At 43.5% G+C, this 26,697-nt stretch overlaps 1 protein-coding gene across 5 annotated transcripts in view; it reads left to right on the forward strand.

The window, feature by feature from the left end:
- Positions 1-26,697, forward strand: part of PIP4K2A (phosphatidylinositol-5-phosphate 4-kinase type 2 alpha) — a 184,562-nt gene that overhangs the window by 46,298 nt on the left and 111,567 nt on the right. Inside the window, exon 1 of one of the 5 annotated variants that reach the window (XM_013980256.2) lies at positions 21,204-21,722. Coding sequence (XP_013835710.1) covers positions 21,717-21,722 — 6 coding nt within the window. The 5' untranslated portion in view covers positions 21,204-21,716. 5 annotated transcript variants of the gene reach the window in all.

The raw sequence follows: 26,697 nt of genomic DNA on the forward strand, positions 1-26,697 counted from the left end.
AAAGAACAGCTTTTCTTCTGCATTTAGCTAGAAAAAGATTCTCGGAGAAGAGTCCTGGATTGCTAATTTGTGTGTGTGCATGTGTATTTGCATAATATGTGCAGATTCTTAGTAAATCTGGAAGTTAAGGCAATTAAAAGTGAGAACTGTCTCTTCTCAGTAACCTTTCTTCAAGTCTCAAAATGACATGTCCTCAAGAAGGCCTGCCTTTGGGAGTTCCTGTCGTGGCTCAGCGGAAACGAATCTGACTGTGCAGTAACCATGGGTGTGCAGTAACCATGAGGATGCAGGTTCGATCCCTGGCCTTGCTCAGTGGGTTAAGCATCCCATGTTGCCATGAGCTGTGGTGTAGGTTGCAGACTCGGCTTGGATCCGGCATTGCTGTGGCTGTGGTGTAGGCTGGCAGCTATAGCTCCAATTCAACCCCCGACCTGGGAACTTCCATATGCCATGGGTGTGACCCTAAAAAGCCCCCCCCCAAAAAAAAGCCAAAAAAAAGGGCCTGCCCTGGCTCATTAGACCAGGTTGGACCCCCCCCCCCCATTGCTTACGTCATGCCCGTAATTATTCACACAGATGTCGTGGAAGCTCCATATGCCGTCTTATTTATCAAGGTCTCTCCAGCAATGCTGGGCACGCAGGCTGCCCCCTCCCACATGCAGGCCCTAAGGATGAAATGAGATGGTTTAAGTCAACGCCTTAGAACAGTGGCGACCATAGATAGCATGCACTTAACGGATGTCAGCCCTCATTAAAAATAAATCAGTGCCTGTCTCTGTCCAGAAGAGACCTGTAGTCAAGATTCACTAGGTCTTTCTTCCTCCTTCTTTTGTTGCATTTTTATTTATTCCTATTTCTTTCTACAGTTGCTTATTGCCAAGAACGTTAAATAGTATTGAATTAGCTATTTTGATAACATTTTAGACTAATATATTCTTATTTCTACGTGTGTGTATATTTATAAATATATATTATATATACACGCATACGTGTATTTGTATATGTACCTATATATACATACATAGGTATATATATAATCGTTTTCCCCAACTGTTCACTAAGAAATTACTGTAAACACCAGCATTCACCGTAATGCCTGGTGAGTCTTCAGTAGAGGGAAAGGCATTCAAGTAACGGTCCTTTAAGATTTCTGTCGTTTTTAGCTACCATGGAGAAGTTTTTAGCTACCATGGAGAAGTATAAAAGTGAGTTCTTACTGATTTAGCTTTGAAAGTGATATAAACAATATAATCCCATTGTGGCAAAAGCAGAAAATATGGATGAGCACAAAATAAAATTACAGTCATTTTATTAATCTCACTACTTAGCCCTTAGAATAGAGCCCACTGCACAGGACAAATGCAGTAAACAGTTGTTGAATGAGAGGACAAATTCACGAACCCATGGAATTTATAGAAAGGAGCCTGCAGAGAATATAAGGGCAGAGCTGTTTACATTGGAGAGAAATTAGTCAATCAGGTAGAATTTGCAGGATGGGTGTGCAGTCTTCCTTTTTAGTTGTCAGAACACGTTCAATTACGTGTGTTGTTTGATTACTCTGTTAAGACCACAATTGATGAAGCACTAAGAGGCGGGCTAGGTCATTGTCATGCTGGCCAGTCACTTATATCTGCTAAGACTCCTCCGACATTGGGGTGAAGCCTTTGTCCCCGTGGCTAGCCCAGCCTCCCTTTCTGTAACTGTGCTCAGTATGTCAGCGACGATCACATGTGTTTCCACTGCACTCCTGCAAATAAACAAATCTGCAGGCTGGGAATCAGAAAACCAATCCGGGAGTTCCCGTCGTGGCTCAGTGGTTAACGAATCCGACTAGGAACCATGAGGTTGCGAGTTTGGTCCCTGCCCTTGCTCAGTGGGTTAATGATCCGGCGTTGCCATGAGCTGTGGTGTAGGTTGCAGACGCGGCTCGGATCCCGCTTTGCTGTGGCTCTGGTGTAGGCTGGTGGCTACAGCTCCAATTCAACCCCCGACCTGGGAACCTCTGTATGCCGCGGGAGCGGCCCAAGAAATAGCAAAAGTACAAAAAAAAAAAAAAAAAAAAACCCAATTCTATTTTTTGACTAGTGATGAGTATTTGGCAAAAACTTAAGTCTTCTAGTCCTACCCCACCCCCCCGTACCTGCACCTGGAACTAAATCCATTTGGTTGCTGTTCTCTGAGCTGTGACTTCCTTTCCAGCAGCCTCTGGTCTGAGCTGCTGTGCCCACAGCTCTGCCTCTTTCCACCACAAGCCTTGCTCTCCTAACTCAGTGGAGGTGAATTATGCAGCTAGTGGTGTCCTTTTCCTTCTTCCTTTCATAGCTTAGTTTCTACTTGAGAGGTTTTTTTTTTTGTTTTTTGTTTTTTAATCATTTACACAAGCTACCTTCCTTTCCTTCTTTTTGATCTACAGCTTCTCCTCTCTTCCTTTTTATCTCTTTCTGTACCAAAAAAAATCTCCCCTGATTATAGTTGAGAACCATATGGTTAGCACTTGTGACACCTATCAGAGAATTTCAGAGCCATACATTTTGAAGTAGCATAAGGCTTAGGCATAGGGTCCCCTATCCTCAGAGTTCTTCTTGAAAACTCTGTAGAAATGTTTCAATTGTCTTTCTCTCCAGTTAAGCATGTTTTTCCTAAACAAATTTAGACTGATAATTTTCTATATAATAGTGTATTACATAGAACTAGCAACAACATGGGTATTGAAACCAGGAGTGTTTCACTAAAAATGAAACATAAAAACATATATACATATGTATGTATATTCTGTATACTTTTTCTGGGGCTGCTCCTGCAGCATGTGGAGGTTCCCAGGCTAGGGGTCTAATTGGAGCTGTAACCCCTGGCCTACGCCAGAGCCCCAGCAATGCCAGATCCGAGCCGAGTCTGCAACCTACACCACAGCTCACGGCAACGCCGGATCCTTAACCCACTGATCGAGGCCAGGGATTGAACCCGCAACCTCATGGTTCCTAGTCGGATTTGCTAACCACTGTGCCATGACGGGAACTCCTATTCTGTATACATATTAAAGAGCCAAATAGTTAACAGAAGCCAGACTTGGAGGTACCTCCCCAAAGTTTGCTATTAAACTGTATTTCATTTGTTTGTTTTATAAAAACAGCCAAAAGTATGTTTTACTTCAAGCACCAGGGTTTAAGTAAAATTTTCTTATATAATTTCCATTAGTGTTTAGTTTTTTGTTTAATGTCAAATGGTGATAGAATGGATATTGCAAAGAAAATTATTTTCTGGTATTTTCAGCAGTGAAACACATGAAACACGTGGAGTTCCCTGGTGGCCTAGTGATGAAGAACTTAGCATTGTCACTGCTGTGGCTCAGGTTCGACCCCTGGCCTAGGAACTTCCACCTGCTACAAGTGCCACCAAAACAAACAAACCCAGTCAGTACTTCATGTACATATGGGTCATAGAATTCTGTGGACCAGTTTCAAAAAACATACCTATATAAAATTAATTTTCTGTTTTTTGTTTTGGTCTTGCTCATGGCATGTGGAAGTTCTCAGCTGCACCACAGCTATGAAAACACTGGAGCCTTAAGCCTTTGCACCCTAAGAGAACTCCTATAACATTAAATTTTAGGGCAAGTTGCATGAGTTGGGAGCTACCTGAGATGTCAGCCTGCAAAGGGCTTTTACTTTGTACCATATTGAAATGTGGTGCAGAGTCATTTAGTTAATTGAGCCAACAATAAAATAAAAGAAAGCAAGCCTTTTTCTAATTAGCCAGGAAAGGCTTAGTTTTCATCTGAAATCACCTTGTTGTCTTTTAGTTAGTGATGGTTCCTGTCGTGGCTCAGTGGTTAACAATCCGACTAGGAACCATGAGGTTTCAGGTTCGTATCCGTGGCCTCGCTCAGTGGGTTAAGGACCCGGCGTTGCCGAGAGCTGTGGTGTAGCTTGCAGACACAGCTTGGATCTTGCGTGGCTGTGGCTGTGGTGTAGGCCGGTAGCTACAGCTCCGATTAGACCCATAGCCTGGGAACTTCCATGTGCGGCAGGTGCGGCCTTAGAAGAGACCAAAAAAAAAAAAAAAAAAAAGAAAACCACCTACGGAGGAGTTCCCATCATGGCTCAGAGGAAACAAATCTGATTAGCATCCATGAGGATGCAGGTTTGATTCCTGGCCTTGTTCAGTGGGTTAAGGATCCAGCACTGCTGCGAGCTGTGGTGTATGGCTCAGATCTGGCGTGGCTGTGGCTGTGGCCAGCAGCTGTAGCTCCGATTGACCCCTAGCCTGGGAACCTCCACCTACTGAGAAACTTTTAGGGAATTTTTAAAAATTTTAATGCAGAAATTTTGAGAGCAGTTAAAAAATACTGCTTATATGAGTCCACTGACAACTTCAGGATTTTCCATGGTTAAGAGTCATATCAGTTGTGAAAGTGTGACCTACTTCTGTCTCAGAGGGGATTTAAAACTGGTGTTCAAAGTTTTTTCCCCAAGTTGTTTTTACAAGTGGGGGAAAACTGTCTGAAAGACACATGTATTTTCTAATCAGGAAATACAAGAAAAGGATTCTCTTTTGAGGAGAATTTTAATCTCTAACCCTCCCATTTTAATGTTTTAGTGTGAAGTGTGTGTCTAGGGAAATGCATGTAACACGAAAACTCTTTCCTTTGTCAGGTGTTAATTGTTTTCATGACCATGAGTTTTATCAACGACCCTTTATTTGTTGAAAAATGATTAAAACCACATTGATGTGACTTTCCCACTTAAAACTTTTGGATGAAAGCCAATACATTCAAAGCCAAGGAGTTTATAGTGAGATCTTAAGTTATTTGCTGCTATAATTGTGATTTGATATTCCCTGAAATAAATGACCCAGTATTTGAAGAGTGGTGTGCTGTATATGAATACACACATCAAAATTTGCTGGTTACTCTCTTTTTCCTACATGAGAAATTTAATTTAAGGCTGTTGAATGAAATTTGATTGAACTGTAGTTATTTTAATTTCCTTGCTACTTGATCAAGATCTTGCTCTTTTAAGCATCAGATGAAACCATTAATAGTCACACTCTTATAAGCTAAAATAAGGTGTTTTATATGATGTGGAAAATATTATTCTGAATCTGATGAAGAATTTCTGTGCTGTCAAAACACTTTATGTATATATATATTTATATATATATATATTTTACAAAGTTATAGTCTGTGGGTTGGAAACATATATATATATTTTTTTTTTTTTTTACAAAGTTATAGTCTGGGTTAGCATTTTTTCTTCCCACTTTATTTGGTATGATTATTAATTGTCAATGTCTTATTTAAAGGTAAGTTTTCCTAAAGCAAATAGTGAATTGGATTCACCTGCCTTTTTTACTCACAGCCTGTAAAATGGCATCAGCCAATGATGAGCTTCTTGCAGCAATGAGAATGACTAAGTGTTTCGGTTTCTGCCCTGACATTAACACTCTTAGCTGCATAGAACGATGAAAACCTTTTTAAAAAACTAAGGGGAAGATGCGTACTTGGGGAGCCCACGGGTAGGGTTTATCAAATGCAGGTGACTACTCAAAAAGCTCTGTTTCAGGAGTTCCCGTCATGGCTCAGTGGTTAACGAATCCGACTAGGAACCAACCATGAGGTTGCGGGTTCGGTCCCTGCCCTTGCACAGTGGGTTAACGATCCGGCGTTGCCGTGAGCTGTGGTGTAGGTTGCAGACGAGGCTCGGATCCCGCGTTGCTGTGGCTCTGGTGTAGGCCGGTGGCTACAGCTCCGATTCAACCCCTGGCCTGGGAACCTCCATATGCCGCAGGAGTGGCTCAAGAAAAAGACAAAAAAAAAAAAAAAAAAGCTCTGTTTCAGAGGGGCTTAAACTCGGTGTCTGGCGGGGCCTGTAGAAAAGTAAGTGCCCGGAAACAGTGCAGTGAGCAGAACCACAGTTGGGGTCGTGCAGACTGAATCGAGCGCTTCTTGATGATAAGCGGGCCCCAAGATGTTGACAGAAGGCTGCGTTGGGTTTGGAGCAGCTTTCTGAGTCGATTTTAAAGCTGGTCCTTGGTTCTCCCTAAGTATTTGATTATATCTCTTTGGATCTATAACTTTTCAAAATAGATTCTCTAAATTAATGCCTTCCTGCTGCATAAAAAACTCCTCTTTCATAGATTGGGAAGAGAGGCCTTGAAAGGTCCTGGTTTCCTTTGTGACTTTTGTACATACTTAGTTTTTTCCACTGTATAGATGGCCAGCATAAAAACTGTGGTAGATCATCAGTAAGTTATTCAATATATTTTAAAGTCATTGTAGTGCTCAGCATTTTTCAGATGTTTCTTTTGAAATTCATGGTGGAAAACTTTACATTATTTTCTGTGTCCCTTGAGTGGCCTTAATGATTAGATAAGAGTGTTAGTGGGAGGAGTTCCTGCTGTGGCACAACTAGATCAGTGGCATCTCTGCAGTGCCAGGATGCAAGTTCGATCCCCAGCTGGCACAGTGGGTGAAAGGATCCAGCATTGCCACAGCTGCAGTGTAGGTCACAACTGTGGCTCAGATCTGATCCCTGGCCCGGGAATTCCATATGCTGTGGGACAGTCAAAAAAGAAAAAAAAAGTGTTAGTGGGAAACAAATATAGTATTAAAAGTAGCACAAACAATATCATTAGAATTTGGGGAGAATAATATAAATGTGATTAGTGAGTATTTAATTTTTTCCTCAGCATATAAATGATAAATCAGTATTTAATTGGTCAACTTTATTAGAAGCCTATCTCAAACATTGTTAGAGAATGTTATATGTTTATAATCTTTCGGGGAAACTATCTTTTAATATCTATCAATATTAAAAGTGTATAGAGAGTGTACACACAGCCCAACTCCTGATAACCTATTCCCTAGAAATAAAAGCACTGGTTAGTAAGGTTTTATATGCACAAGTATATTTATTCCATGATTGTGTATAGTGTCAAAATATTGGAAACAAAGCGAATAGCCTTCAGTAGTGGAATGGCTAGATAAATTGTATTACAGTCATACTCAGGGATACTAAGTATCTATTAAAAGTGAGTTAGACCAATTGGGAAAGAGACCAGTTGGGTGAATTCTATGATGTAGCTTAGAGAAAGAAAAATTCAGAGAAGTATATGTAGTAAGATTCCAGATTTTAAAATGACAAAGTATCTGTGTGGGTTTTTTTCTTTCTCTTTCTTTCTTTTTTTTTTTAATGTAAATTGTTTTGTTTTTCCTCTTCTGCATGGCTATTGTTGTCATACCTAGGAGCCAAGCTGTCAGTGTTGGCTCTGTGGTTTGGGAGGGGCAGGAAGGTTAGGGGAAAAAAAGTGAAGTGGTAAGACAGATACAGAGCCAGTTGTTTATATAAAAGTATATATGTGTATATATTATGTATATGTCTCCATATGAATATATTGAATATATGCATAAAGATACATACATTCAAATGTTCAAAATATTAATGGTGGTTATCTTAGGTATTAGTATACAGTGATGTTTTTCTGTTTTTTCCCTAATTTTTCTCTGTTTAAAATTTTTTTTCAAGAACCCCATGTCTATATAATATAAACAAAATAAAAGTTCTTACAGGAGGGAGCAAAAGAACGATGATGTCTAATATTCAGTTTTGTGTTTTTACCATCATGGTATAATCCCCAAATCTTTAATGTGCTACCTACACAAAAATACATTTCTTTACAAATGAAAATAATCTGAGGCTCTGGGCTAATAATTTGTATTAACATGAGAAAGCTATTCCTTTTGTGTTAAATCTGTAAAACATTTATTAGTATTAAAAATAGAAATTTCAAAATTGTAGGATTTTTGTGTAAAAACATGTAGATACCAAACTGAAAATAAAAAGGGAGAGATTGATACATTTGCGACTTTGGAAGATTAAACCACATAAAAAATGAAAATATTTTATCATCAGTGCTTACTACAGTAAAATCAAAAGAAAAAAATGGAGAAAACTTGGCAACCATAAAGGCATACTATTTTGTCTAAGTTATACATTGCTGATAAGAATATAATAAAGTCGGAATTCCTGTTGTGGCTCAGCGGAAACAAATCTAACTAGTGTCCATGAAGATGCAGGTTTGCTCCCTGGTCTCTCTCACTAGGTTAAGGATCTGGTGTTGCCATGAGCTGTGGTGTAGGTCTCAGACACAGCTTGGATCTGGCACTGCTGTGACTGTGGCATAGATCAGTGGCTACAGCTCCTATTGGACCCCTAGCCTGGGAACCTCCATATGTCATGGATGTGGCCCTAAAAAGACAAAAAAAAAAAAAGTGATAAAGTCTTTCTGGGCAATATATATATACACTCAGTGCTTCAAAATATTCCTATATCTGACCCTGTAATTCCACTCCTAGGACTTTACCATGGTTTAGCTAATTAGAAACATCTTCAAAAAAGTGCAAGTACAGTGATATTTATAATGCAGCTCTGTTTATAATGGCCAAGTATAAAAATTATAAATACACAATAGTAAGGATGGTTAAATTATAGAATGGCTGTCCAGTTGAATCTTATTAAAATTAATCATGATGTAGCCGTATTTATATGGAAAATTGGTAAAGAATTTGTCAAATAATATATATATATATGTATTCCATTTTTGGAATACATATATATATATTTATATATTGGGTATTAGCACTGCATGAAAGAGGTCTCGAGGAATATGTCAAAAGATAATGATATCTCTGGACGATAGAGTGAGTGATTATATCTTCTCTTGTATTTTTTTTGGCATTTGGAGATAACCTCAAAGTTTATGAAATGTAGTGGCTACATACAAATATATTTCTCACTTTACAAATGGAATGTATGCGTTCATTTTTTGCAATGAACATGCATCCTCTTACAATTAGCATAAAATGGCCGTTCATTTGATACGTTAAGAAAAAAGCCAAACAGAAAACCTTATGGAAAATACAAAGGTTCTTCAGAGTTAAAGGAAAAAGGAAGGTCAAAGTAGTGAATGTTTATTTAACAACAATTGTCTACCAGGTCTTATCATTCTTTCAGTTAAGCATTCCTTTATTTACTGATTGAGCAAATATATACTAACCCCCTACTGGTGTTAACATCACAGCAGTAGCACAGTTCTCTTTACAGAGAGGGAAATAGGCGCGGAAGCATATCCTTGGAAATCATGCAGCTCGTTAACTGGAAAGCCAAGGCTTTACATCCCACTGGAATTGCCAGGATCCTCTCAATTTACGTTGATTTACCAGTGGTTACTGGACAGTTGGTAGAATTAGCAGAATGTGCATCCTAATTCCAGGCCAGCCCCAGAGTATAGGACTTTACCACGGCCTCCCCTCTCTCCGCACCCTGGGCAACCTACTCTGGATGTGGCGAACTGCCTGTGGGCGGCATTGCTTGTCCTAGACACTCCTTCATGGGTGGGTCCCACCCTATACTCGGGCCTGCAGATTCCCAGCTTGGTCAGATAGTCAGATTTGTATCTCCATCTTTAGATGTCCCTGCCTTCGGCTTTTACCATTTTCCCCACCTCCCTGTGTTCAGACACACTCTGTTAGTGTAATTTCTCCATTTCCTGGCAGGTGCGCTGTGCATTTCTTTTTTCTTTCTTTCTTTCTGTCTTTCCTTTTTTTGTTGTTTTAGGGTCGCACCTGCAGCATATGGAGGTTCCCAGGCTAGGGGTCGAGTTGGACCTGTAGCTGCCGGCCTACCCTGGATCCAAGCCTCGTCTACGACTTATGCTACAGCTCACAGCCACATCCTTAACCCACTGAGCAGGGCCAGGGATTGAACCCCCCTCCTCATGGTTGCTAGTTGGGTTTATTAACCACTGAGCCACGATGGGAAATCCGTACTGTGCATTTTTAAGCCATTCAAGTGGTCATCAGATGGGGCCAAAAGTTTCTTTTTCCCCCCAGATGAACAATGACGTGCCTTGCATCTTAAAGGGCAAAGCTGAACCCTAGAGGCAGGAATCCTTAATTATGTGCAAAATGTTTTCAATTGCATCTCTTGGCCTGCCCACAACTCTCAAATTGAAGTTGCCTTTTGGAAACCTCCCAGCATAACATTGCAAATATCCTCTTCAGCATTCAGTAGAATCTCACTGAAATGTTGGACCCAAACCAGGAAGAAAACTCTTCTGATCTTACAAAGGGCTCTTGGTTCTTTGAATTCTATTTAGGAAAGTGGAAAGGGAACGGATTTGGAATGTGGGAAGAGAGGAGCTAGAACTGATGGAACGATGTAGTCTGATAGAAAAGCGAGATTAAAGGATTTTAATCTATAAAAATGAGAATGTGGAGGAATAGCACAGTGAAGAATGTAGTAGATAAGAGTTAGTACAGACTCTACAATGAAGAGATACCGGCCATGGACCAGATACTGATTTGGTGCTGAGTCTCGATAGCTTTTCCTCTCTGCTTCCTCCAGCAGAAGTGGTGGGTACTTATTTGGGTTTTCCTCTTGCGCCCAGCTTTTTAGAGTCAGATGTCGAGGCTGTTGTTTCTTCTGGTTAAAGAATTTCTATTCCGGGCGTTCCCATCATGGCGCAGCAGAAATGAATCTGTAGGAACCATGAGGACGCAGGTTCCATCCCTGGCCTCGCTCAGTGGGTTAAGGATCCGGTGTTGCCGTGAGCTGTGGTGTAGGTCGTGGACGCTGCTCGGATCTGGCGTTGCTGTGGCTGTGGTGTAGGCTGGCAGCAACAGGTCCGATTTGACCCCTAGCCTGGGAACCTCTATATGCTGCGGGTGCGTCCCTAAAAAAGACAAGAAAAAAAAATTTTTTTTTTATTCCCACAGACCGAGGGCTCCATTTTGGCTTCTGATTTCCTAGGATTCTTACTACACCCCATCCCCTTCCTCATATCCCCCCTGTGCTCAGCTGTGCTTTTCCTCCTGTGACTGGTTCTCATTCTCAGCCTCTTCTCTTTGGTCCTCAACACTAGATTCTGCAGGAAGTGTCTGTAACTCCCTGCTCAGAAATAATACACTCACTCACTGACTGACTGACTGAGACAGCATTTGTTGGGTACCTATTACCCATACCAGCTGTCAGGGGAAGGGGAAGAACTTCAGTAAAAAGCAAGTTCCTTGCCCTCAGGGAGCTTATTTTTTGTTTGTGGCTTTTTTTTTTTTTTTTTTTTTTTTTGGTCTTTTTAGGGCGACGCCCATAGCATATGGAGGTTGCCAGGCTAGGGATCGAATCAGAGCTACAGCTGCTGGCCTACACCACAGCCACGGCAACACCAGATCCAAGCTACATCTGCGACCTCCATCACAGCTCACGGCAATGCCAGGTCCTTAACCCATTGAGTGTGGCCAGGGATGGAACCCACATCCTCATGGATACTAGTTGGATTCCTTACCACTGAGCCACAAAGAGAACTCCCAAGGAGCTTATGCACACGCTAATTTAGATGGTTAGAATGAAGTGCAAAGAAAAATGGTCCAGAATATGAAGGGCAGCAGGCTGGCTGCTTGCAAACCAGCAGGGACCGCTTGGGGACGGCAAGGGCTGAGTTGCTGAAGGTGTTCTCTGAGCCTCGAGCTTCTGTCCAGCGGGTGGGGTTTTCTGTTTCCAGCCAGGACTCCCTTTGCTTCCGGGCACACTGCTTTTCTGCTTCCTCCTTTATATTGTCCACCCTGCTCTCCCATCATTAGGAAATGTCGCTCTCGTATTCTGCTCCCTCTTTCCTTTTGTTTTTGTTTTTTTTTTGTCTTTTTGTCTCTTTTAGAGCTGTACCCACGGCATTTGGAGGTTCCCAGGCTAGGGGTCCACTTGGAGCTATAGCTGCCAGCCTACACCAGAGCCACAGCAACACAGGATCCAAGCCACATCTGCGACCTGCACCACAGCTCATGGCAATGTCAGATCCTTAACCCACTGAGTGAGGCCAGGGATCGAACCCAAATCCTCCTGGATGCTAGTCGGGTTCATTAACCAATGAGCCACGACGGAAACTCCTCCCTCTTTCCTACTGATTCAAACCTGGATTCACATGGCCTCCTCTGAAGGTGTCTTGATTAGTTCCACCTTGGAGACAGGGTATGGGGGTAGGAGGGTGTCCCTGATGACAGGGTTCCACGGCCCACTTCAGAACAGGTGACATTTCTAAGACAAGTTCTTGTGTATTAAAGGCATTCAAAGAGAGGTGTATAGCCTAACACACACAGGTCTGAATTAAAAACAAAATGAATTTTGGAGTTGTCTTGTGTGATGGTCCAAGGATCTGGTGGTGTCACAGCAGCAGCTCAGGTTGCTGCTGAGGCGTGGGTATGATCACTAGCCCTGGGAATTTCCACATGCCATGGGCATGGCAAAAAACAAAACAGCAAAAATACCAAGATGAATTTGGAGGATAAATATGGATCTTTTATAAGAAAACTCCATCTGATTCATTTTGTTTGTTTTTAGGATGTTTATTTTTTCATTACAGTTGATTTAATCTGATTCATTTTGGATGCATGCAGATAACAAATGATTTTTTCATGTTGTGGTTTGCAACTGCAGGGATAAACAGTCTAAATCACTCAAGTCTTTAACAGTGTAGATTAGCTGAGGTGGTGTCCAGATTCCATGACACATTATTTGCTTTAAAAAAAAAAATCCTGACAATTTCCTTGACTTATAGAGGCTCTTAAGTACATTTAAGTATTTATTGTTGTCAGGAAATGAAGGATGTACAGAGTCTTAAAGAAAAGTGTAAGGCAACGCTCCATTTGAAATTAAGGTTAAGATTCTTGGAAATTGTTAACAAGATGAGTCAGGGTATAAATCTCCTTACCTTTCAGGAATAGGTCTTTTATGCATAATGAAACAGGCCTGTGCTTGGTGTGTGTTGAATCGGATCCTGTGAGTCATGAAGCATATAGATCACCTAGATTCTTTCCTCTCATTTGCCTTCCCGCCTTCCCTTAAAAAAAAAAAAAAAAAAAGACAGAAAGAAAAAGAAAGAGGAGTTCCTGTTTTGGCGCCGCAGAAATGAATCCAGCTAATATCCATGAGGATGTGAGTTCGATCCCTGACCTTGCTCATTGGCTTAGGGATCTGGCGTTGCCATGAACTGTGGTGTAGGTCACAGATGTGGCTCAGGTCCTTCACTGCTGTGTTTGTGGCTGTGTCTGTGGCCAGCAGCAGGAGCTCTGATTCGACTCACAGCCTGGTAACCTCCATATGCTGACAAAAAAAAAAAAAAGAGAGAGAGAGAGAGAAAGAAAGAAAAGGAGTTTGCATCGTGGCGCAGCGGAAACAAATCCAACTAGGAACCATGAGCTTGAAGATTCCATCCCTGGCCTCGCTCAGTGGGTTAAGGATCCGGCATTGCTGTGAGCTGTGGTGTAGGTTGCAGACGTGGTTTGGATCTGGCATTACTGTGGCTGTGGCTGTGGCTGGTAGCAACAGCTCTGATTAGACCCCTAGCCTGGAACCGCCATATGCTGCAGGTGTGGCCCTAAAAAGACCAAAAAAAAAAAAAAAAAAAAGAAAAGAAAAGAAAAGAAAAAGAAAAAAAGAAAATTCAGTATTCACGTGAACACTGATTATAGGTGCAGCATTGTAGCAAGGAGAGGATGCTGAGGATATGGGGGTAAGATGGAATTCATGCCTTCCTGGAGCCCACAGTTTTGCATGGCAGACACTCGTGGAAAGCTTGCAGGGTGTGATGACGACAGGACATCTGTACCTTGCAGCTGGGAGGGACTGAGTTCTGCTTCAGGTGGGGGGGGTGTGGGCTGGGAGGGAGGGTCACGACCATAGCCCTCTCCCCCTGAAAACGGCCTCTGGAAGATCTCCAGTGGATCAATGAAAACCCTCCGTCCAGCGTGTCCTTAGGGTAATTGAGTTATTTTGTGGCTCAAAAGTGCAGAGGAACAGGTATTGTGAGTGCCTCGGGTGATGTATGCTTAGGAAAAGAAAAAGAAAATGATTAAATGGTTCAAGCTAGATATTCTCAAACCGAATTCAACTCTCAGAACCAGAAGCCAGGACGCACCCAGTCCAACCTCCGTGTGTGCTGAGGCCGGAGGGCTGGTGGTGTGTCTGGCCCGAGGGAAGCCAGGGCTGGCTCCTGATCTCTGAGGTTCTTTCTGGTTGGGGCACATTCCTCAGCGCTGAGCTGCCCCAGGCAGCCCCCAGGAGCCTGGAGAGCCTCTCTGGGTCCTTTTATCAAAAGGACCTGGGTTTTGCGGTGGGATGAAATGTGACCTTGTGATCTTGGGCCAGTTATTTAACTGCTCTGAACTGGGTTCCCTCCCCTTAAAATGCAGATTAAAAATTCATATCTAATGGAATTGTTCTGCAGACCTTATGAGATAATATATGTAAAATGCCTCGGATATTACTGGGTTTAGGATAGCGGCTTAGAGTTAATTAAAAAGGAGGACATCCTCATTCGCATTCCTGTGGGATCTTTCGCTACATAGCAACTATATAATCCCCGTGGGTTGGGGAGATAGAGGAGATTTGGTAAAAATCTAGTGAAAGAAGCTTCTTGTTTTTTTGAGGCTTTTTTTTTTTTTTTTTTTTTAACCAGATAGGTATGGAATTTCTTCTAATTGTGATTCTTGAATTTGAGTTATTTTCTCTGTCTCACTGTATTTTGACCTTTTTGTAGTTTAAACCGATTATCCTTCTCAGTTTTTCTTCTCAATATATTTGCATCAAAGCAACGTACATTTTTTCAAAGTTCTCAGATTCCTGTATGTATGTAAAACATTAATGTACCATGACTAATTTCTCCACCTGGGCATGTACTTCAAGTGTTAAAGATGGTATGATGTTGCATCGTGTTGCAATTCTTTCCAGGAAAAAAAAAATCTCTTTCATTGCAGTTTATGTCACATTCAATACTTGGAGTCATTTTTCAGAACCGTTGCATTTTCTAATTGGCAGTATTTTTCTAAAATGATTTATATCATGGCGTGACATTTTGTTGCCACATGTTCAACTTAGAGCAAACCCTTGCAAGTCTAGTTCTGAGAAGATCAACAAAAATTTATAGAAAACGATTTCCCCCTGGGTGAGTCGAGTAGTTTTGCAATCTATTCATAGCTGATTACTTGGGGAAAATGACCCGTTTCTTTTCCTGTCTGTCCTTTGGGTGCCACATGTTTCTGTTATCATGACCTCATTATGGTTTGTAAACCCCAAAATGGGTTGGTCCCTTTTGTAAGGCCTTTTGAAAATGATTTCACAATAGTGCTAGCTTATACCTCCCCTCCCCCGCCCCCCCAAAAGATGCTGGATCTGAAATTTAGCATGATTGTACCCATTTAAAAACTCACAGTAAAAAAATAAAATAGCAGTTATCGTAATAATAAAAAATTCCCATCTACCTTCTCCCATCTCATGCCTGAACTTTAAGCTTTGCAGGTGGCCAGGCCTGCAATACTGTATGCCTTTCAAAGAGTCAGGTGGATAGAGAAAATCTTTCCAAAATTCAAGCAGTATCATCAGATCTCATTGTCCTTGGTGGGCATATTCTTTGAGAAGATATTTTAATTAAGAGCAAAGAGCAAGGTGATTAAGTTCTAGAGCCCTGCTCTGCAACCTTGGGCCCATACTGACCCATGATACATTGTCCACTTAAAAACTTAAGAGGGAATAGACCTGTGATATTGTCTTGCCACAACTAAAAAAGAAGAAATACACAATGTTGAGTGCTATGGAATCTAAATTAGTTTTAGCTTTTTTTTTTTCTTTTCTAGTTGTTTTTGTAAAAATAGTCTTCCAGGGACACTGTTCTGTTCTTTTGCTCTATAGTGTAGAGAGATTAAAAACATCCTTTTGGAATCCTTCAGGTGAAGACAGAAATCTGAAATTGCCCTGGGAGGAATTGTTAGAGCCCCATGAAAGTAAAAAATGAAAGGTAAGAAGTTCCTTGAAAAGGCCAGTATTAGTCCCTTGAAATGTGGAGCTTTGACAGAAAGACCAGAGCTTCATTCCTAAAACTCACTCACCGACCTAAAGTGGTTAGCGGTTGTGCCCACCTGTTCTTCCTGGCTGTCCGAGGGCTGGGCAGAGGGTGGGCAGCACAGCTTTCCTAGCGGCATTGTCTCCACCACTGGCGGTAATGGGGTCAGGACCTTTAGGAGAGGATCTTATTCCATTTGGAAGCCTGAGTTCTGAGGTATAACGTACAGATGTTTGATGTTTGATGTGTCTGTCATGGTATTAGGTGCTGGGACCAAAACAGAGCAAAATAAAACACTGCCCTGGACCCAACGTGTGCATTAGACATTGAACACTGTTCTTGGTATTGTTGGGCACCAGAGGACACTTAAATCCGGCTCAGGGAGTTTAAAATCCAATTGGTAAATGATTTAGGACTCTATTTAAAATTGGTTTTGGGAGTTCCCATTGTGGCTCAGTAGGTTAAGAACGTGACTAGTATCCATGAGGATGCAGGTTCGATCCCAGGCCTAGCTCAGTGGGTTAAGGATCCAGTGTTGCTGTGAGCTGTGGTGTAGGATGCAGACACGGCTTGGATCCCGTGTTGCTGTGGCCGTGGTGTAGGCAGCTGCAACTCTGATTCACCCCTAGCCTGTCAACTTCCATATGCTTCAGATGTGGCCCTAAAGAAGCAAGCAAACAAACAAAAACATATGGATGCAAAAAATAAAACTGGTTTGAATAACTCAAGCTGGCTTGATCAAGAAGGGAACTTACTGACCCAAATACACAAAGTCCAAGTGTCATTTGGCCCAGAGGCTCGGCGAGTTGACTACTCCCTGCTACTTTTGTCTCAGTGCCACTTGCTCAGTGTTTATCTTCACCCTCCTGGTGGCAAGATGGCTTTGATCACCCCAGCTCTACATTTTTTCATCATTGAGTCCAGCAGGAGAGTGTCTCTTGCCCTAATAAAAGTTCAAAGAGGAGTTTCCGCTGTGGTGCAGTGGGTTAAGAATCCGACTGCGTGGCTCAGGTCTCTGCAGAGATGCCGGTCCCATTCCTCGCCTGGTGCGGTGGGTTAAAGGATCTGGCGTTGCCACAGTGGATCTCTGGCCTAGGAACTTCCCTATGCCGCAGGTTAAAAAAAAAAAAAGGTTGAATGAGAGTCTTGGGCCTGACTGTCACTGATTTAGGCTGGGTTATGTGTCTGTTCCTGGGGGTTCACATGTTCCACTTCTGGGGCAGGGCTGGGAATCAAAGAGGGGCTGGTTGTCCCCAGGTAAGGACCTGGGACACCAATACCAGAAGGAGTGGCAAGAACAGCAGGTGTCCAGCACAGGAAGGCAGGACTAATCCAAGAAGGAAAAAAATAACATGACATTAAAGAGCTATGTGGTGATCATATAATTATTTCATTCAGTGTGCTCTAGGGGTTGAGAGTAGTGTCTAAGTGAGGCTGGAGTGATGAGGCATTAAAGCTTCATAGAGCAGATGCACATGAACTTGGTCTTTAAGGATGGGTAAGATTTTGTTTTTTGGTTGGTTTTTTTTCTTTTTTTTTTCCTTGGCTGCACTGGCAGCTTGTGCAAGTTCCCAGGTCAGGCATCGAACCTGTGCCACATCTGTGGCAATGCTGGATCCTTAACCCGCTGCTCCACCCCAGAACTTGCATGGATAGGTAGGGTTCTTGATTTGACCCTCCCAAGATGCTGATGAGGCTGATGGCAGTGGAGAATTGTTGGTGTCTGCTCCTTTGCGAATCTCCAGGGGGCCGATGCCCTTAGCCTGATAAAGGAACCTAGAAACTAAACTTTCCCCTGAGCAAATCATGGGTGTGATGAAATACAGAAGTCAACAATACTTTTTTTAAGAAAAAAAAAACATACATGGTTCAGATGTATGTTAGAATATTGCCTAGCCATTTAGTCATGTTCACCTTTCAATGAATAGTTACTGAGCCCCTTCTCACCGATGAATTTTTAATTCAGAAAAAGTAGGCTGCAGCATGGTTTACCGCATAGGCTCAGCCACCTGCAAACAACTTTGAGCCTAAAAAGCCTAGAAGGAACTCCATCAAAATGATGTGTGGTGGCCCCTGTTCTTGAGACTAGCCTGTGTTTTCAAAACAAATAAAACGGACCACAGAGCTGTGAGCTGGTTCAATCAAGAGATGGCTTCTGAGGGAGTTCCGGCCGTGGCTCAGTGAAAGCGAACCTGACTTGCATCTGTGAGGACATGGGTTCGATCCCTGGCCTCGCTCAGTGGGTTAAGGATCTGTCATTGCCGTGAGCTGTGGTGTAGGTCGCAGACGTGGCTCGGACCTGGCTTTGCTGTGGCTGTGGTGAGCCAACTCCATTTCAACCCCTAGCCTGGGAACCTCCATATGCCAGCCCTAAAAAGACAAAAAGAGAGAGAGTGAGAGATGGCATCTGAAATACAGGGCACCAGACTTCTGCAGAGGCAGAGCGGGAACCTCCATGGTTCTGAAGGTCAAGGCAGCCGTCACAGACAGGCCTTCCATTCCTGCAAAGAGCTCCAGCCCTGCAGACTCTGTTCACACGTGCAGATACTGCCAGACACAGTGAGAGCAGAACTTCCTACAATGCCTGTCCCATTGTTTTAAGAACTCTTTGCCAAAGTTCCTGTTGTGGCTCAGCAGGTGAAGAACCCGACTGGTATCCATAAGGATGCGGCTTCGATCCTTGGCCTCACTTAGTGGGTTAAGGATCTGGCATTGCCGGAAGCCTCGGCCTCGGTGGCAGATGCTGCTCGACTTTGACCCCTAGCCTATGCTGCAGGTGTGGCCCTAAAAAGAAAAGTGAAAAAAAAAAAAAAAAAAAAGAAAACCTCTTTCCCAAGAAATCTAAGGAACTCTGCCTCCTCCGTGGTGGGTGTAATTACTTTTCCACCTAGTGGTACCTCCATCAGCTTGCGTTGCATGAGCCTCATCTCCTCCCTCTCCGTGTGACACTCTTACCTGCAGCCACTCATTTCCCTCCCCTGCCTTTGCCTCGGCGAGGCTCCAGAGCCATTCTTCCAGAGCCTTCCCCTTGGGTTTTCATTTGAAGGTTCACAGGCACTACCTCTCCTAGTTTTCAAAGCGGTCTCACCTGTCTCATCGGCTACCTTGTGTTAGAGCTGGGCGATATTCTGAGCCCTGTTTCCAAGTGTGAGGAGAGGGCTGAGGGGTTTTCACTCACCTGAAATTATACAACCAGGTCTTGTGGCTCCAGATCAGTTTACTTTCTGTGCCACTGGGTTGCTGCCAACTCTGGGGCACGCTTGGGTCTACCCAGCAGAAGGACCAGATCCTATGCTGGGAATAACATGTGGCATCTCTTTATAATTTAACCTTTCTTTGAAGGCTTTACTTCTTAGCGACAACTAAACCAGTTCTGCTCAGTCCATCAAATTACCTTCCCTCTCACCCTCTTTTAAATTCTGAAACCTTAGCCCTGGCCCAAAACACCTTCCACAGGTGTCATTGTTAATACAATTCTCTGATTCGTGCTTTTTAATACTTTGTGATTGGAAAATTGTCCATGCAAAGGGTCTGTTTCTCCATTTTCTTTTTCTTCTCCTCACACTGTCAGTGCTTAGAAGGTGAGAGCTGTGTTTCCCATTTCCTTAACTAAACTTGTTTCTCCTAGGGGAAAGTTCAAGAAGTGCTGAGTGACCGGCTGACCTTGAGGAAATAAAATAATTTCCATCCTTCAGGAATGGTTTTCAGGGCATCTCTGGAAGTAATTACGAGATTACATTTTCCTGGAAAATTTCCTGAAACCTCTGTTTTCCAAAATTAAATTGGAAGTAGGAATGGCCGTGGGCCTCTGTGCCCAGCAGAAAGTCATTGGCTCTTCCAGAACCTCCAGCCGGGGGGACTTCCTTTCTTCCACGTCATTAAATTTCTGCCCCGTGACAAGCAGGGACACTGATGCACTCAGCCAGAAGGCCACCCTTTGCCAAACGTGCGGTCGCTTCAGAGGCTACCTCTGTCTCACCTTGGCATTAGCACTGACCTCCAGATGATGCTGACCTGCAGCTCCTCAGACGTCACCAGTCTTCTTAGCTCGGGGGTGTCGTTGATATTTGTCAGACCAACTCCGGGAACCTCAGAGCAACGCCTCAGAACAGGATTGCCTTGCCGTCCAGAGGCGTCTCTGCAGGTTTACTCCCGGCTGTTCTGTACCCACCACGACAGAAGCTGTGGATGGGCAAAAACTGGCTTCCCCTTTCCTGCCTGTCCGGGCAGTGTGGTGACTCTGCTGAACGGAGCCATTAAGAAAAGGTGCAGGTGGAGGATCGAACTTACAGCCTGTTGGTGCTGACACCTCACTTCCCTGGCTGGCTGTGCAGAGAAGATAAAAAGATTTAGAAGTTGGAGAGTCGGTTTTCTTCCTCAGCCTGGCTCAGGGGCCCTCTTGTGACTTGGGGGCCTGGGCGGGGGGGTGGGGGGGAGTGGGAGGAAGTGGCTTTGCGTTGAGGACCGAATCTGCCTGCCTGCCGTTACTTCCTTCCTTCCCACGCTCCAGCCCCCCCCCTGCAGATCTGAGGCCAGTGGGTGGCCCCTCCTCCTTTTCTATACATTCTGCCTTATTTGTTCCTCATATTTTCCTTCTGAATTGTCCGCGGTGGCCCTGAACTTCACTTGAAACCAGTCTGACTCATACGCCTAGGGGTGGCCCTTTCCTACAGACATTTTAAAGCAGCATTGAGGTAGAGCGAGAAGCAGCATTTTCCATTGAGAATTATTTGTATATTGTTTGTTGAGCCAAATGTCTTTTTCTGTTTCCATCTGTTGCACATGTTAAATATAAGCTGAGCTCTAAGACTGAACTGATCACACACTGATAGATGTTTTTGATTTTGAGTTTTAAGGCCTCATTGACTGTCTTAAAAGCCAGTGTTAATCTTCCACACATAAAATAAATAGGCTTGATGACGTTTATCACAGCTATTTAAACTTTCTGATTTTAATTATTTCTTCCGGGAACTGTAACCGCAGTGTTACATCACTCTGAAGACCTTGCTTTGCAAAGGGAGTCACCCCATAAAATACCACAGTCCAGTGGCCTATAAGACAGCTGCTAAAGTGAACAGTTAAAAATTGTCATGGGTCAGAGTTCCCGTTGTGGCACAGCAGAAACGAATCCGACTAGGAACCGTGAAGTTGTGGGTTCGATCCCTGACCTCGCTCAGTGGGTGAAGGATCTGGCTTTGCCATGAGCTTTGGTGTTGGTCATAGACACGGCTGGGCTCTGGTGTTGCTGTGGCTGTGATGTAGGTGCTGGCAGCTACAGCTCTGGTTGGACCCCTAACCTGGGAACGTCCATATGCCGTGGGTGCGGCCCTCAAAAAAAAATTTTAAAAATGGTCATGGGTGTGGATTTTAAATTTGGTCATGAATATCAAGCAGTCACTCAACAAGTGGAGCTCTGTCTGAGCGTTCACCTAGAAAAACCGGAAGTTACTGCCGCTGATACAGATAACAAGGAATCAAATGGACCAGTGGGTATTAACAGTGGCTTGGAGAATCTTTGCAAAGGCAGAAGCAGCAGCTCAAGGTTGAGCTGGAGAGGTTGGGATTGTGGTTGCATGCCCAGATGGCTACCGTCAAGAAAGTCTGAGCAACATGCTTTTGTAGCCCCAGGCTCGGCCGTGCAGGAAGGCAGGCAAGGAGGAAGCGCGAATGGTGGTGAGTGCGGCTGCTCCGAGGAGCTTGAACCTGAGCCAGCTCCAGGGTGGCACTGAACTTAGAGTCCTGGTCTGCTCTCCTGGGGAGACAGACACTAAACACACCACACAGACAGCCGTGGTGACAGTCACAAGGAGGCCGAAAAGGGCCTGCACAGGATGCTTGTAAGTAACTTAATAATAGTGGGGCTTAATCTGGACTGGAGATGGGGGTGGGGTTCGGGTCAAGGAAGGTGCCTTTAAGCCTTAAAGGTGGAGGTGAGTTTGCCAGGTGAAGCAGGAAGTGGGGTGAGTAAGAGAATTCTGGGCAGAGGAAGTGACGCCTGGGGCTCAGTGGAAGGAGGAGAGAAGGCCAGGTGGGGTGTGAAAGGTGACAGGGCTACAGAGTTGCGTAGGGTCCTATCAGGCAAGGCTTTGAGGTCCCAAGAAAGATTGTTGCCTAAAAGCAACAGGGAGTCATCTTTTGAGTCTGAGAGCGATCGCAGATGAGTGGTTTTAAATGATCCCAGCAGAGACCAGTTGGGAGGCTGGTGTGGTAGACAGGCCGGGGGCGGGGGTGGGGTGGGGTTGAGTTTGGGGTGGCGGCCGTGGAGATGGAGAGGTATAAATGCTCTTTAGGAGCTCAGAGGACTCGGAGAGTGTCTGAGTGTTGGGAATAAGAGTGAAAGAAATGTTGAGTATAAAGCAGCCTGGAGTTCCCGCTGTGGTGCAGTGGGTTAGTGACTGGCTTGTCTCTCTGTCGCCCCAGGTTTGATCCCAGGCCAAGCACAGAAGGTTAAGGATCTGGCATTGCCACAGCTGTAGTGTTAGGCTACACCACCTTGGAACTTCTTGTGCCATGGTGTGGCCTAAAAAGAAAAGAAAAGAAAGCTGCCCGGGTTCTGGCATCATGAACTGGGGCATGAGTGCTCTTGAGCGTCTCCGTGGAGCTGACAGAAAAGCCTTTGGAGGAGTTCCCACTGTGGCTCAGCAGTAACGAATCTGGCTAGTATCTATGAGGATGCAGGTTCGACCCCTGGCCCCTCTCAGTGAGTTAAGGATCTGGCATTGCTGTGAGCTGCAGTGTAGGTCACAGACAGGGCTCTGATCTGGCATTGGTGTGGCTGTGGCATAGGCCATCAGCTGCAAGCTCTGATTAGACCCCTGGCCTGGGAACTTAGATATGCCACAGATTCAGCCCAAAACCCAAAAATAAATAAATAAATAAATAAAAGTTTAGTGGGGAATATCTTCTTTTTAGCTTTTTAAAAATTATAGTTAATTTACAATATTGTGCCAATTTCTGCTGCACAGCAAAGTGACCTGGTCATACATTTATACATATACTCATACATACATAGGTATGACTGGGTCCCTTTATATATATATTCTCTTTCTTATATTTTCTTCCATCGTGTTTTATCCCAAGAGACTGGATGTAGTTAACTGTGCTATACAGTAGGACCTCATTGCTTTATCCATTCTAAATAGCGGGGGAATATATATTTGAAAATAGACCATTTCTAAAAACTGTAGTTCTGCTAGCAGCTAAACCGTGCCTAGAAAAGTTCATTTAAAATAATGAATGCATTTGTGACGTTAACTGTCATGGCATACCGTGAGTGAAACGTGAATGAGAGACTACTTTTGAGACCAGAAATCCAGATTATTCACAGAATCCGGGTCTGATATGGCCTCACATTGGTGGAGCACTGTTTTAGTGGACCCTGATGTTTCTCAGTGAAGTATGTGGAGCAGAGCCTGTTTCCGTTTTGTAGCTGAGAAAACTGAGGCTATCAAAAGAGTAACTGACCTGACAGCCAAACACAGCCACTAATAAATTCCTCCCATGGATTAGTAGGTTGGCATCTGTTACCTGAGAAGTCCCCAAGGGATGGGAAACTGAGACTGGGGGTGTCCTGTCAGTTTCCTGCAGCTAACACAGGGGACCTTTTGTGACCAGATGGGAGAGAAGGGTGTTAGGAATGACCAGTGACCGTAAGGGAAACATAGGAAAGAAGTGGCTGGTGGCAGTTTCCTGAAGAATAAATCTACGTAAGCATATTGTCCAGGGCCAGCCCTCCCTGCTGCTCTGCAGGAGGCACCAAGGGGTCAGCTTTTGTCCCTCCTGCGGAGTCAATCCCTTGTTCCCTTGAGTAGCCACGGACCCCAGAGCTACACTTGGTACCAGAAGCAACATGGTATTTGTGTAGAAAAGAAGTGGCAATTTGACATGTATTTTGGGTCAGAATCTTGTCTCACATTCAGCATTGTCACGCTGCCCCTTTTTATGGGGAACATGAATCCTTCGATGGCCAAGTTAATATTTTCAAAATACGAACCTAACAAAGGAACTTTCTTTGACTTGAAAAATTAGAGTCAAAGGCGAAAAAAAATGCTTAGAGACAGCACAGTCGTCTGATAGTCAGTGGAATACGGGAAAATGTTAAATTATTCAGAAGTTGCTTGATAATTGGTGAATAAATGCATGATGGAATGTTTCGAATTTGGCAAAGCCTTCTAGAGAATCCATTAAACAAATGCATGCATGCTCCGTCTCACATTTGCAAGAATTTCTGGAAAATTTTTCTGAAAAATTGAATGACATATTGCCAAACCCCAATTAGCACTATGAATGAAAAATAACCCAGTGCCTGTGTTAGTTTTTTTGGTTTGTTTGTTTGTTTGTTTGTTTTAATATCAGGGCTTTCTGACTTGTAAAAATGAGATCTTTGAGGGAAGTTACATGATTAGCTCTTGATGGTAAGGTATTGCTACAAGAGGGTGCTTATTTATCCCAAGCAAATGTCTCTGGGCCACGTTCTCATGATCAGAAACATCTCTCTGCTTTCTTATTTCAGGAATGTTTATCCCCAGCATTTATTGGCCAAATTGATCTCTCAAAGACCTTGTGGTCTGGCAAAGGCACTTCTTGCTAGTTAGAGCAACAAAATACTTGGAGTATGTTTTAAATAGTTGCATTCAATTATATTTGTTGCCTTGAAGCCTGGGGAGAAAACCCGCCTGTTTCCAGACCACAAAGAGCAAGGTTTGGGGGTTTGTTTGTTTTGTTAATGTTTGATTGTGGTTAATCCGCTTTCTGTTCTTCCTGGAGATAAACTGCATTTAAAAAAAAAAAAAGTTAGTGTTTCAGGCTCCCCTCCCATAAAATCAGAGAGGTGCATGAAATGACAGGAAAGGGTCAAACTCCAATTATTAAGTGTTTTTCAGTCTGAGGAAAATCTTTAGAAGAGGCAGAGAGGTCATTGTCTGGAACAAGTGGTTAGAGATTTTCAAAGATATTCATTAAAATCTGAACAAGAGGAATAATGGAAAGAAGCTGTTCTCTGGAAGAAATTTCCTTGACTGCTTTTCTGCTTCTTTGATACAGTAAGAACCAGTTAATGTTGGGTAACAGAATATTCAGAGAATGACTGCATTATGCAGATTTGTCTCTTTATTTCAATGAGTGGTAAGTTCTGTTTTTTTTTTTTTTTTTTTGTCTGAATTTTGTATACATAGTATCACTCATTATTTGGTCCTTTTTTTTTTTTTTTTTTTTCTTTTTTCTTTTTTCTTCTTCGTATAGTTTGAGGTGCAACCTTTGCAGAAACAGTGCAGGAAAACTATATGTATGAACACACCGAATGATGGCCTGGAACAGAGCCTGCAGAGGCTCAGTGCCTGGAAGGAAGATCAGTTAGAATGGAATATCCCAGGCTGGCTTAGAGGGGAAAGAGATCGAATTTGAAGGACTGGGGGGAGTTTTTAGATAAGCCTGGTTCACCAGGAGTGAAATATGGCTGAGATGTTCTCCTTGATATTTTATTTTTGTCTTCTAAATGCTTTTCTTGGAACCTAATTCCTTTCACACATTGTTTTCGTTTTGTTGTTCTCAGCCCTCTGCTTCCAGGGCTAGGGCTCAAGTCTCCTGCTCCTCACTGGAGATTTTATTGCCTGCAATCCCAGAGGGTCACTTTGCATATACTCATTGTCAGTAGCATGTTTTCATTGGGTTATTTACTGTGGCTTCGGTCTCCCTGCTTCCCCAATGGACCCACTGCTTAGTCTCCACAACCCCCTCCTCTGTGACCTTTGGGGGCCGTTCCCTTGTTACTTAGACACAGATGCGAGGGCTGGTTGTGGGAAGAAACATTCCCTGTCAACCGTCCCACCAGTCAATGGTTTTTTTTTTTCCCTTGTAGTTGAAGACACTGAATTCTTGTCATTTTTTAACCCCTGTGTTATTATCTTTCACGTTGCATAGATCAGATGGGTCTTGGATGGGGTTTAGGATCCCTCAACCATCAAACTGCTGGCGTCTGTGTTGATCCCATTGCTCCTTTCACATGCTTATCTGTCCCTGCCTCTTCATCGCAAACCCTTTCACAAAATAATGACGCATCTACTTTATGACAAAGCAGGAAAACAGACACACACACACTCACGGTATTTAGTCACCAAATTATCTAGAAAGACTTAGACTATGACTCTCCCTCCCTGTGAGTGTTTCCCAAGGGCAGACACACAGGCATGCTCTTAACACGCCGCCTGGAGCTCAGCAAGAGTCTGGAGGATAGAAGTTAGGAAGTCTTGTCCTTTTTCATCTCCTGCTACCAAAGAGCCTCTTTGAGAAAGTGGCTTTCCATCCCGGTTTGAAAAAAAAAGAAACTTCAGAGTCAACAAGGTTGTTTATTTACTTAAGGGAGAGAAAACATCTCTGGGCCCGCCAAGCTGATAGCCTAGTCACCTTTGATCCTGGTGCGGTCCGCCCCCACCCCACGGCGGATTCTTTTTTGTGAGGAGACTCAGTCTACCTACAAGGAAGGCAGTAATTAAAGAAAAGAATATATCAGCCGGTTCATCTGGAGAATGATCTGGGTAGATAATCGTCACCGTTCTTCCGAGCGCGGGTTTAATGCTTCGGGTCAGCTCTGACTCTGCAGGTGGGGGTTAAAGAGCAGCCTCTTGCAGATGCCTCCTGGGAGATGCCCTCGGCTCCACCCCCCTTGTGCTCTGGTTCAAAAGAGGAGGAAAACGTGTCCCTCGGAGTTAGAAACCCCGCACAGAGACTGCAGGTTTTGCTCTGATAAACAGATGGCATCCCCAACAATTATTCTCAGCAGAAGTAAGGGTGGTCTTGATAGTTTGCCATCCAAAC

Source organism: Sus scrofa, chromosome 10 (assembly GCF_000003025.6).
Source record: "Sus scrofa isolate TJ Tabasco breed Duroc chromosome 10, Sscrofa11.1, whole genome shotgun sequence".
Classification (NCBI taxonomy): domain Eukaryota; kingdom Metazoa; phylum Chordata; class Mammalia; order Artiodactyla; family Suidae; genus Sus; species Sus scrofa.